General features: G+C 36.5%; 1 protein-coding gene across 1 annotated transcript in view; it reads left to right on the forward strand.

The window, feature by feature from the left end:
- Positions 1-6937: 6937 nt before the first annotated feature.
- Positions 6938-13769, forward strand: part of LOC134662430 (proton channel OtopLc-like) — a 35467-nt gene continuing 28635 nt past the window's right edge. The window contains exons 1-5 of the mRNA XM_063518650.1: positions 6938-7177; positions 11386-11499; positions 12049-12100; positions 12555-12620; positions 13558-13645. Coding sequence (XP_063374720.1) covers positions 7086-7177; positions 11386-11499; positions 12049-12100; positions 12555-12620; positions 13558-13645 — 412 coding nt within the window. The 5' untranslated portion in view covers positions 6938-7085. The remainder of the gene's footprint in view (positions 7178-11385; positions 11500-12048; positions 12101-12554; positions 12621-13557; positions 13646-13769) is intronic.

Raw genomic sequence — 13769 nt, forward strand, 5'->3', positions numbered from 1 at the left:
GACCAACAGGCATGCAAAAAACATATGTACATATGTAGAAATGATTAAAATTTTAAGCATATTATTGTATGTTTAAGATTAAAATCACTCCATGATATAGGTTGTCTTAAATCTAAATTAAACTAATGTGCAGAAAATATGAATAGAAATCAATATCAAGGAATTAAAGGACATTTGAATATACTACACTCTACAGTTACCATTGAAATACTAGTTTTATAATATCCAAACCCGGATGTCAAAGTTTAAATTTATATAGTAAATAAGAATACAAAAGACGTAATGTCAAAGTCAAAATGAGAAAAAATAAAAATTAAATATTCAAATAATCCGAGAGACAATAGTAGCATTTATCTGTTAAGAATGTCATCAATGCACGTTTGAATTCAATGGTATCCTTATTTCTAATTGTGTCAGGTAGTTTATTATAAATTTTGCTTCCCAAACAAATCACACTCTTTAATTTAAGGGCAGTGTTAGCTGGTTCGGTATGAAAATCCATTTGTACTATTCTTTTATTTCGTGAATGCGTTGCTTTTTTAAAAAGCGTGGGATTTGTTTTTACAAAGACAGCAATTTCATAGATAAAGAGCGATGGTAGAGTAAGCAATTTTAAACTTTTGAAATGTGGGGCGCAGCTATCAAGTGTTTTTAAGCCACATATTGATCTTATGCATCTTTTTTGGGCTTTAAAGACTAACTCTCTATTAGTAGAGTTACCCCAAAAGATAATTCCATACCTCAAAGTAGACACAACATACCCATGATACGCAGCCATAACCGCATCCCAACTGACTATCTTTGCAAGTCTAGATAGCGCATATGAGTATATATTTAGTTTTCTACAGACTTCTTCGATATGCGGCTTCCAGGTTAATTGACTGTCTATTTTAATACCTGAGAATTTGGTTACGTTTACAGTCTCTATTTCAGTTCCTAGGTATTCACATTTGATTGGAAGAGGAATTTTCCGTTGGTAAAAGTGCATAATTTTTGTTTTGTTCATATTGATTAATAAATTATTATAGGCAAGCCATTTCGGTGGAAGTTTACATGGTAATGTACATCATATATTTTTTTTAGTTTTATCATTCTCTTATTTTAGAAGTTACAGGGGGGGGGACACATTTTACCACTTTGGAAGTGTCTCTCGCGCAAACTATTCAGTTTAGAAAAAAATGATATTAGAAACCTCAATAACATTTTTGAAGACCTATAAATAGATACCCCCACACGTATGGGTTTGATGAAAAAAAAAATTTTGAGTTTCAGTTCGAAGTATGGGGAACCCCAAAAATTTATTGTTTTTTTTTCTATTTTTGTGTGAAAATCTTAATGCGGTTTACAGAATACATCTACTTACCAAGTTTCAACAGTATAGTTTCGGAGAAAAGTGGCTGTGACATACGGACGGACAGACAGACGGACAGACGGACAGACAGACAGACAGACATGACGAATCTATAAGGGTTCCGTTTTTTGCCATTTGGCTACGGAACCCTAAAAACAATAAATTTTTGGGGTTCCTCATACTTCGCACTGAAACTCAAAAATTTTTTTTTCATCAAACCCATACGTGTGGGGTATCTATGGATAGGTCTTCAAAAGTGATATTGAGGTTTCTAGTATCATTTTTTTTCTAAACTGAATAGTTTGCGCGAGAGACACTTCCAAAGTGGTAAAATGTGTGTCCCCCCCTTGTAACTTCTAAAATAAGCAGTGATCGGAATAGGTAGTGCCATTTCACGGGACTTCGGTTCGTAAGCTTAGTATGGATATACCTTTTCACCCCGGGTTTTCATATTACCTACTTCAATAGGGATGACGACACATGTTGAATTTTATAACAAAATCTAGTAAAATAAATAGCAAATGAGAAATTTATCATAATAATGTGGATATTAAAATAAAATACGGAAATGTTACAAAAATACAGGACCTGAAAGTTTCAAAATTTAAGTTTTTTTTAACTTCCAAAAACGATAAAAGTAAGGGTACCATAGTACCATTCGATTCCTTACATTTTATCCAAAAATATTGTATAGCAACTATATACGTAAACGCAATATTTCACGAACAACAACGCAATTTTCTTGTTTTGTCTATACTTCAAGATGGGATCTCAATTACCTTGACGTCTCGTTCACTTATCCTTTTGTGAGGGGCGTTTCGCAAGTGAAGTGCGATTGTCGGACTTTGACTATAATTTCTGACTTTTGTGTTACTTTAATGCAATGGGTCCCATATAGACATTTGATCCTAAAAACAAACCCGATCGATTGATACCATAAATGAAATTTAGTCATGTAGCCTATTAAAGACATGCCAAGAAATATTTTCGTGAAAAAATAAGAGTCTTGGAATCCCGAGTCTTATCCATGTTAAGTACAATGTTTGAGGTCATTGACCCCAAATGGCACTACCTATTCCGATCATTGAAAATAAGAGAAAGATAAAACTAAAAAAAATATATGATGTACATTACCATGTAAACTTCCACCGAAAATTGGTTTGAACGAGATCTAGTAAGTAGTTTTTTTTTATACGTCATAAATCGCCTAAATACGGAACCCTTCATGGGCGAGTCCGACTCGCACTTGGCCGCTTTTTACTTGTTATGTAAGTATGTAACTACATAATATCTATGTGCATGTTCTCTGATCTGATCTATCTATATCTAACTTACGTCCTCTTATTAAAATTAGAATACGCCTGTTTGTCTGAGGCTTATAGATGGTCAACCAGATCTTGTCAGTAGAGAAAGGCGGCAAATTTGAAAAATGTAGGCGCAAAGGGATATCGTCCCATATAAAATTTGAATTTCGCACCTTTTTCTACTGACAAAATTTGGTTGACCATCTATACCTATCTATATTTCTCAAATGCGCTGCGTCTAAAACCATACCAATAGATTACTAAAGTTTGAACGCCGGTCCTGGGCTATAACCGCGAAAATCGAAATTCACAAATTGCGGGCATTTTTCTCTGTCACTCTAATTACGCCTTCATTGGAGTAAATGAGAAAGATCCCCGCAATTTGCGAATTTCGGTTTTCGCGGTAGCCCTACTACCTACCTACCTACTATTTCTACAAACTAGCGTGTGTAATTTTCGGACCTGCTACATAGTCGCAAGGCCGTGGAGTACGCGCAGCGCCGTGCCTTCTCAATTAACGTGCCCCTTTGTCGCGGTCCAGTTGCAATCTACCATGTCCGGCTAATTGTTTACTTACTCGACAGCCCTTAATTACGTCCATTATGTACCACTTGCGTATGATAACCTAATAAAGCGTACAACAGCAGGTCTATTGATTATGCATCAGATTCAGATAGTAATTTTATTTGTATTAGATAGTGTACGTGGTTGTGGGGCAATCTGAAAGTTTTTAGAGAGAACTGTAGTCATTAGGCCGTCACTCTTCATTCGATCACGTGTACAAACATTACGTAATTAGGATAGAGATTAGATCGAGGTATGTTTTTAAGTTATGAAGTTATGATCATACGTTCAAGAATTACTAAAGTATTTAAATTGTAAGTGTAACAGTTGTACAAGAACTAGGCTTCATTATAAAAATATAACTGAAAGCCTTTTTGAACTTTGTTGTTGACTGAGCCCACAATGAAAATCGTATAAAATTCACCATGTGTTGATTTTTGTAAATATGGAGAATTTGACAAAACAAATAGATATGGTATTTATGGATATAGTCTACTAAACTAATTATAACATAATACGAGTAGGCCTTAAAATCATTCTGTTTCTGTTTGTAACCTATATACCATACCTAGTAAATTAATAACCCTTCGTTTTAAACATTACCTTTATATTTTATCCATTTTTAGAAATCACTGCACTGACTTTGCATATTCAACTAAAAACAACGATGTATACCTGATACTTAAGAAAATACTCGTAGAGCGGAAAATTATTCAAGGAACTAAAAACCGCGGCCTCATGGAAATACTTGGGAATATTCACTTTCTATTAAATAACCGTTTCAGACCAGACACCACTTAAAGTTACGCTCATTTAACATTATTACACAAACCGGAAGCGTACCTTTTCAGATTTGCAGACCGCGTACACTAACAGCAAGTGCATAAAATCTCATAAATTCTGGTCCCCTGCTTTATCGTGAACAAAAAAACATACATTATAAGAATTCAAATGATTCAAAGTATTTATACCTGACGCGGCGAATGATGATCCCTATGACAGTTCCTCCAAGTTACTTCTAGACAGACTGAATTTAAATAATAATTAAAGAAATAGGTACTATAGGTCGGTATAGGTACCGTAAAATGGGATGAGTATGGATGAGTAGGGTCAAAACTGAAATTCAAACCTCGATAACATTTTATTTTTACATATGAAAACTGAATGGTGTATATGTCGCAGTCGGATCGTATAATCCGCCGTATTACATTACGGCTAGCCGTTTTACAAAACAGGGGCGTTTTGAAATGGAGCGGTTCGACGATTAGCCGGATTGAATGCGGCTGAATGAAAATCCGCCGGAATGTATTCGGCGCCATACGTTCTTCAACACGGCTAGCCGGAATGTAATACAACGAGTCATTAGCCGCCGCTTTGACAGTTTTTAGTTCCCATTTTTAACACTCGTGGCGCTGCCTGACATAACAACAACAAACTATGAAAAACGCTGGGGTGTCCATCAAATCTGGAGTTCGTCGGACTGTTTCTTTTCAAAAAACATTTCCTCCGCAACTTAACAAGACGGAGCCCCGCTTCGCGGGACTCCTATTTCTGGGCGGTTTGCCCTTCGGGCATCTGAAGCTACCTAACGAACCTAACCTACCTACCTATTGATTTAGTGAGATGTCCGTGAAAACATAACACTTTGGGGAAAAAAGCGAAGGTAGGTAGAGTCGGACCAAGAAAAGTCTGCAGCGGATTTGATAGCCCACGCAGGGCCATTGTTATTTTAAACGTCAAACTTCTATGAAATTATGACGTATAAATAACACTTGCACTGCGGGGGCTATCAAATCCGCTGCAGACTTTTCTTGGTCCGACTCTAAGTAGGTTAGGTTCGTTAGGTAGCTTCAGATGCCCGAAGGGCAAAACTGCCCAGAAATAGTTCGCGGGGCTCCGTCTATTTAAGTTGTGATGCAAATGTTTTGAAAAAGAAACACATGTAGTGCGGTGGGACCATGGTAAAAATAAATTAAATTGCAAACATTGTCAAACTCCGGTTACGTTGGCGACCGAAAGAACTGGTCACTCTACAATCTAAATAGTAGATACAATGCGGCTAAACGTAGGCCGCCTTATTGAAGAACGTATCGCAATGACAATCCGGCTAATCGTCGTACCGCCGCATTTCAAAACGCCCCTGTTTTGTAAAACGGCTAGCCGTAATGTAATACGGCGGATTATACGATCTGACTACGACATATATAATAAGTGTTCTGGACGTTTGTATTTTCGTTTTTATTTTATTTTGGGTAGTTCCATTTCATAACTTTGACGATAAAGATGAAAACCCACCTCACCCCATAGTGCGTCGTATTTGGGGTGAGAGGGGTTTTCATACAAAGGTGATTTTGGAAGATTGTTGGATCGATTTTTTTTATTATGCGTATTACTATAGCTCCATTTTAAATTGGAATACATTATTTTTGTAGCAGTAGCCTTAAAATCCCTTCTCACCCCCCTCTCAAACCTTCTCTCCCCTTTCATAACCCACCTCTCCCCGCGAAACCTACTCACCCCGTTTTACGGTATTTTACTATACCTACTTTTGTTAACCTTGACGGTAACCATATAAAAAATTACTATCATAGAGATCGTCATTCGCCGCGTCGGGATAAAGTAACATTAGCTTAAAAAGCAATGCATAAGGCGGTGTGTGAAACCTGCATTTCTAGAGGTGTCACATGCGCCATTTTATCTTTACAAAAAACCTGGGGAGGTCCACTTGACAGAGAGATTTCATGAGAACAGTATTTCTGTAGGTATATTTATTGCTTGGTTGACATGGGCAGTATTTATTTGACCGTCACTACATTATTAACTGTCTTTCAAAAAGTAGGAAGTTCTGTACAAAATAACCGTAGTCGGGTTTTTGAAAGGCTTTATGTTCGACTAGGTAAGTTAATATATTCTTGCTATTAAATATAAGATGCAGCAGAGGCTGTAGCAGAAGGAGGGCGCGTGTCTGAAAGTGACACCAAGCCCGCTAATTACCAGTAAGGACAACATCTTATAGCCGTAGCGAGCTAGCGAGTGCTCGGCTATAAGGTGATGTTTTTTTTTGCTTCTGGCCAATTTAATACGTACTGCTGTAAAAAAGCAAATTACTTCAGTGTTATTGTAGGTACCTATATTTTTAGGACAAGGTTTTGGTATTTCCATAAAACTATTTAACTTAATATTGTCTTCGGTTACCCCGATAGTTACTCATGAAATGAAACCATTAAAACTCCCCCGTCACCCGTTGACCACGAACGCTGTACAGGGTTCGAAATGTCGGGATGTAGTATAAATTCAATATACGCGATATAATCCGTTTTAACAAGTAGTATTTCACTATTTAACTTATTTGACGTAAACTCTATATTTTTAACATAGGTACAACTGACATACAAAGGTACACACACACCTATGTATTGAAATTAATTAAGCAAAGTTTTAGTTTTTATCTAAAATTTGTCGAATAATGAACCTTTCTTTTATTATTTATTATACACTGGAAACTATCCAAATAAACTCTATCATGCAAACCTAATTGATTTGCATACCTATATTAAATGATGACACATAAACCTCTTTTTAATTGTGAAGCATTTTCAACTGTAATGATAATGACCCTCTGAATTTCACACATTTAGCTGCAGCTTGTTAAAGTATGACTTCTTATTGACATACATGTACTTTACTGTCTAGTACTCACGGTGATGCGAACAGTGTGCTGTAGTCGCTAGCAGAACCAACAACGCCGCGCCACTGTTTAAGCCCTAAGTAATTAAAATCGATTTCTGTTAATTGGTTCAATCGGGAGGCGATGCGTGATCTGAAAAACCGGATGCAATAAAAATTGAATCTGCGCCAGGCGGTCTATGGCGAAAAATAAAGAGAAATCCAATCAAAATGCAGCTAAGGAGTGGCGGGAGAGATCCGAGCCGCTCCTTGCCGTGCCTGAGGATGAAAGGTGAGTCGCAGAGCCTCATTAAACCACTATTTCACGATAAACGGCGCAAACTATAAACATCGCCGTTACTTTATATCGACAGGCCCCGCATAATTTGTGTTGCAGACCTCGAAGGGAGGGCAAACCGTATTAATAGGTACCTTGTACCTACTTATGAATGTCTTGGTGTTCAAAATATTTTTAAGTTTACGCATTTAATTATGTACTTACAATAAGTAAGTAAGCCATTAGTAGTAAAACAATTAAATAGATAGGTACCTACCTAATGCGATCCGGCGGTATTTAAACTGTACTGTGTTATTCATACTTCACTGTTGTGATATATATCGCAGTTATCGACTGGGACGCCTGGGTATATAGTGGGTACCACCCAAAAAGTGGTGATACCCCACCAAAAACATCAATGTTAAGGTAGGCCAAGTTCTTTGTGACACAAAAAGTAGTGGTACTTATCTGAAAATGTCAAACCCGTTGATATAAATTATTGTGTTATTTTTATCGTCGTAGGTATGAGTTTTGTCGTCACACTCAGGGGCGTATATACCCTAGGGCCAAGGGGGCCATGGCCCGGGGCGGCAGGCCTCGGGGGGGCGGCGAAGCCGCCCCCTCTTGGTGCTTTTTCTGGGCGCCTTTTATAATCAAACTTAGCTATATTTTTTATTATATTTTAATTGACATTTAAATTAATAAACAAACGAACGCTTCAAACCCCACCAATTGCTTAAAATATCTACCTAACAACAAGTACCTAAATTAAGCAACATTTTCGTTCAAGAAGTATTAGTACGGCGTAACTAAAATAAAATGTGACTCTGGCAACCAAACCGTGTTAATGAAAAATGAAGCTAGGGTTGATTAAACAGCTAAATTCCCTGGAAACGGCCATCTTGTCAGAATTTTGGGGAGCTATTTTGAAGCAATTTAACATAGCTTCAAAAGTTCTGCAAGGGGTTGACTCAGACCTGGAGGTTGTTTCTAACCTTTATGACTCCTTAATTCAATTTATTCAAACTAAAAGAGAATGTTTTGACGAGTTTGAAGAGGCAGGTAAAAAGAAATCAACCGAAGACTACAAGCACAACCAAAAAAGAGTTATCAAGAGGAAAAAACGTGATGGCGAGAGTCGCGAAGAAGAAGTGTTACTTACTACAGGGACGTGACCACTTTCGACTCAATAAGTACCTTTTTCCCAATTTATGATCAATTGTTAGCCGAGTTGAGGAAGCGCAAAACGTCATACGACGTAGTGACGGCCAATTTTGTCTTCTTAGGTAAATTAGACACAATGTCTGAGGCAGAAGTTAGGAGTGCCGTAAACCTTCAAACAGTATACCCGTTAGATCTCGCGGTAGACCTACAAGAGGAATGTGTTTTATTAAAACATTTTTTGACCGCCTACGAAAATAAAATAAGCTTAAGGCAACTAAGCTTAGGTACTCATAAAAAATAAGGGCCTTAAAGAAGCATTCCGATATGTAGAAATTGCATTGCGCATTTTTCTTTGCACCGCAGTAACTAATTGCAGTGCAGAACGATCATTTTCTGCACTCAAAAGAATAAAAAAGCGGCCAAGTGCGAGTCGGACTCGCCCATGAAGGGTTCCGTATTTAGGCGATTTATGACGTATTAAAAAAACTACTTACTAGATCTCGTTCAATTCAAACCAATTTTCGGTGGAAGTTTACATGGTAATGTACATCATATATTTTTTTTAGTTTTATCATTCTGTTATTTTAGGAGTTACGGGGGGGGGACACACATTTTACCACTTTGGAAGTGTCTCTCGCGCAAACTATTCAGTTTAGAAAAAAATGATATTAGAAACCTCAATATCATTTTTGAAGACCTATCCATAGATACCCCACACGTATGGGTTTGATGAAAAAAAAATTTTTGAGTTTCAGTTCTGTATGGGGAACCCCAAAAATTTATTGTTTTTTTTTTCTATTTTTGTGTGAAAATCTTAATGCGGTTCACAGAATACATCTACTTACCAAGTTTCAACAGTATAGTTCTTATAGTTTCGGAGAAAAGTGACTGTGACATACGGACGGACAGACAGACAGACATGACGAATCTATAAGGGTTCCGTTTTTTGCCATTTGGCTACGGAACCCTAAAAATTATCTACGTTCCACTTGACAGCGAAGAGCGCCTGAATAGCTTAGCTGAGCTGACAAACGTTTAAATTACGACAGCGTCATTGATGATTTTATCAACCAATTTGTACATAGGAAAACAATATAAATGCCTATGTGAGTAAATGGTAAATGTTTCGTTTTTTTTTTATTTCACACCCCAAAGGTACCTACTTGTTACAGGTTTTTTTTTCTTAAGTAAAATACTTTTTTCTACTCCCGTACTTTTATTTGTTATTTAAAGGGTCGTGCACACACCTTTAAAACCCTACCATATATAGCTGGTCAACCAAATCTTGTCAGTAAAAAAAGGCGCGAAATTCAAATTTTCTATGAGACGATATCCCTTTGCGCCTACATTTTTCAAATTATAGTTATCAAGACAAGTCTTTAGTCTATTCCCCAAAAAAGAATTAGTGCATACACGCAGTATCTTTTTGGCGATTTTACGATACTTCGTGTAATGACCACTTAAAAAATATTGAATGAAATACAGTGTTGCCAACCTTATTTTAAATGTCATCTCTGACAAATAAGTGAACCATAGACATTTTTTTTTTTATTTAATTCATTCATTCATTCTTTTCCCGCCCGTACCCTCCATTTTTGCTATTTCTTGAATTAAGAATATTTGTTAAATTTACAATTTTATTTCAAACTAAGTGCTTGGTCGTAGAAAAAGTATTGTATGCAACGTTGTTTAACTGAGTCAAAAAATACTCGTGGCGCCTTTATTAACAATTTTCGGCTTCACCTCAAATTGTTACTCACGCGACGCCACAGTTAAACAACGTTGCATACAATACTTTTTCTACGACCAAGCACTTTTAAATAAAATTGTAAATTTAACAAATATTTTTAATTCAAGAAGTATTTAGCAAAGATGGAGGGTACGGGCGGGAAAAGAATGAATGAATGAATGAAATTAAAAAAAAAACATGTCTATGGTTCACTTATTTGTCAGAGATGACATTTAAAGTAAGGTTGGCAACACTGTATTTCATTCAATATTTTTTAAGTGGTCATTACACAAAGTATCGTAAAATCGCCAAAAAGATACTGCGTGTATGCACAAATTCTTTTTTGGGGAATAGACTTGTCTTGACAACTATAAGGTAGGGTTTTAAAGGTGTGTGCACGACCCTTTAAATGACAAATAAAAGTACGGAAGTAGAAAAAATACTATATCGTCACTGATGAAGGGGGGCGGCAAAACAAAATGGCCCGGGGCGCCAAATTTGTAAATACGCCTCTGGTCACACTCGTACATAGGTACAACAATTGGTACTGTATATAAAAGGATTCTGGTTACCAGTATATACGAGGTTTTTTTCGGTGTGGTTCCGTAGATATTGTAAGACAATGTACGATCAAACGGTTGATGACAAAAGTACATAAGAACTCTGAAGTTTGAAACATATTTACTACCTACAAATGGAGTATCACTTTCAAATATTGTAGGGCAACTGAGCAAGCGTGCAACATATTACCATTAAGTATTAAGTATATGAATTTACAGACGTACTGTTCAAGTTAGTAACTAAGGTGCAATGTATATGCAATGCAATGCAACCTAACTCAAAATGTATGCGTTGGAATGCACTGAATAAATAAACTTGAAATATTTCGAATAGGTATGGTAGGTACGTTGTACAATTTCCAATAAGCCTGGTTAAATATTGACCAGATGTTGCAGCGGTCACCAGTAGCAGTCCACTATAAAGAGCAATAAACAAATATGCAGGTGTATATACTCGTAAAACAACCACCAGTACAAATACATTTTAGTAGGTATAAATGTTTGCTCTACAGCCTTGTCATGACCTATATTTACACATGATTAATAGATATATACGTAATCACCCGGCAGTTACAAGATTTGTACGAATATGTTACACGATAAGTTTAGCGCTAATAGGAGGGAAGGACAGCGCATTAGTCAGAAATAGATTAAACGTTATTTTTAATACGAGGACAGTGCTCCGTTGTAGGTAGTGTATTTTCGAGGAAACGTGGAACGAGAAAAAAATCTAGGACATCTAGGTATTATCAATGACATGGTGTTTTCAGAGAGCACCCACCACACTCGCTGCCGCGGCTGAGCGTCGTGCCGCCCTGCAGCCGCAGCTCCAGCGTAGACCCACTACCCTCGAAGTCGCAACGGGCTCCGCTCTCGCATGGCGAGTAAGTACCTACTTAGACAAACTGGAGAACCTAACAATATTTGTAAATAAAGAGTGTATACTGTCTGAAATTGTTTACATCGGTTCTGCTACACAAATGGACATTACTGTAAGTCTACAACTATTCACGTTAGACAGGCCCGTGTCCGGGCCGGAGCTTCCGGCGCTTCGTATTCTATGGAAAGCATCACGTGATCACCTGTCAGCTGTCATAGAAAAGTAAGCGCCGGAAGCTCCGGCCCGGACACGGCCCGGTCTAACGCAACGTGAACGTGAGTCATCCTTAACGCATCTCTCTAGCTCCAGACCTGGAACTCAAATATGGAACAGCAATGTAATCACACACAGCTAATATAAACTTTGCAACAAGACATCCCTCATTTGGGTTACATAATTAATTCCGCATAATTTTCAAATCCAATTTGTAAATCAGCGTACTAAATGTATTAGTGAGTATTTAATTAATCGAGTAAGCTTTCCTGACTAATATTCATTAAACATTTGTGTCAGATAATTTCATTAATTGAAACAATATATCATTTTGTTTTAGCGAATCAATGACGGTGGTATTGTCAGCATTTTATGCAAAACTATTAATAGTTTTTTCTACTCCAGCACTTAAATGTGTCAATTAAATGACTGACAGTGATATCTAAAGCAATGTCATTTGAATGCTTTGTCTATAGGCTCATAAGATGACTGCTAGCAGTCATCTTATGAGTATAATACAACTGCTTTTTTTTTTTTAAAGATACAAGTTCCGATCATCTTGATTGAAAGAGGTATGTTTTCATTTACAATAATAACCCTTTTTTTTTTAAATAATAACTCAATTTTTTTTAAATAATAACTCTTTTTTTTTTTTTTTTTTTTTTTTTTTTTTTTTTTTTTTTTTTTTGCTGCAGCTGTCATAGAAAAAGTAATGTATGCAACAGCTCATAATTGGTTCTTAAAATTCTCGGGTCTTTTTTTACAAAACTCGACTACGTCTCGTTTTGTAACTTCGACCCTTGAATTTTAAGAACCCTTATTATATCACTGTTGCATAAACTACTATTAGGAGTGGCGCTGCCTATTACAAGTACTATACAGAATGAACTTTACACTAATTTCACTTCGGACGTAAGTATCGTGATAATTAAAGCATTAAGCAATTAAAAAATGCTTAGAATAAATAGCAATTGTGTCCTGTTATAATCTATTTACTTGGTATGAAAACTGAGACCCTATCGCGAAAAACGAAAATAGGGATGTTGACATGAATCGCGAATATATAACATGTTATGTTTTTACCATATCAGGGAATATTAGAACGCAGAAAATCATATTTTGCAAGTGTAAATATGCGTAATAAATTAATTAAAAATAATCAAAAGTATTTAAAATAATGCCCAGTATCACGTGACTGTAAACGCCAATCGGAGCGCGTGACGTAATCACAGTGGAATCACCAAAGACAAGTTATAAAACCTGCCTAAGTGTCTACAGATTATCGTACCGAAACGCGATCTTGGTGCGGTGCGGCGCACGAATCGATAGTGTGTAAGGTGGTGCGTTAAGGACGCAGCTATAAGTTAGAGCGAGAAAGAAGGTCGCTGTCCGATGCGGTAGTGTGTTAACGCTTTAAAACATATTGTCAGTTGCCATATAAAGAATTTAAAAAAATGACTGACAGCAGTTTGTTTAAAACGCCGTTACGTCATCAAGGTCACGTGACAGTTTGGAGCGTTTAGGCGCGAAATTTAAACACGAAACTTATTATACATGTTTTTTTATTCAAAATTAATGAATATATTTTTTTAATATTTTTTTCTGTAATTATTACGTGTCTATCTACAAAATAAAACCAGTTCCAAAAAATTGTCAACATCCCTATTGAAATGTCTGTATCTGCCTCTGTGTCGCTTGAATAAGCAAGAGCGATAGAGAGTCAGCTAACGAAATTTCGATTTTCGTTTTTCGCGGTATGCCTTCAGTGCACATCTATCTATAGTCAATCTAAAATGTGCATGTCTTGTTCATGGGTTAACAACGATACATATAGCAACTTTGGTTTCAGATTTTTACTATTTATTTATACGTGGTGAGCATGTTATTTTTGGCATACACATTCTACCATCTAAAAATGGCAAAGAAGGAAAGCGATGGTAAGCATAACATTGCAATAATGTAACTAACTTAATCCAGTGTTATCCATCCATCGTTCCAATATAGTCTATAGCTGTCGGTGGGCACTTATTATATTTGAATGTACATACCTACATAGAATTT

This window comes from Cydia amplana, chromosome 3, assembly GCF_948474715.1.
Source record: "Cydia amplana chromosome 3, ilCydAmpl1.1, whole genome shotgun sequence".
NCBI lineage: Eukaryota > Metazoa > Arthropoda > Insecta > Lepidoptera > Tortricidae > Cydia > Cydia amplana.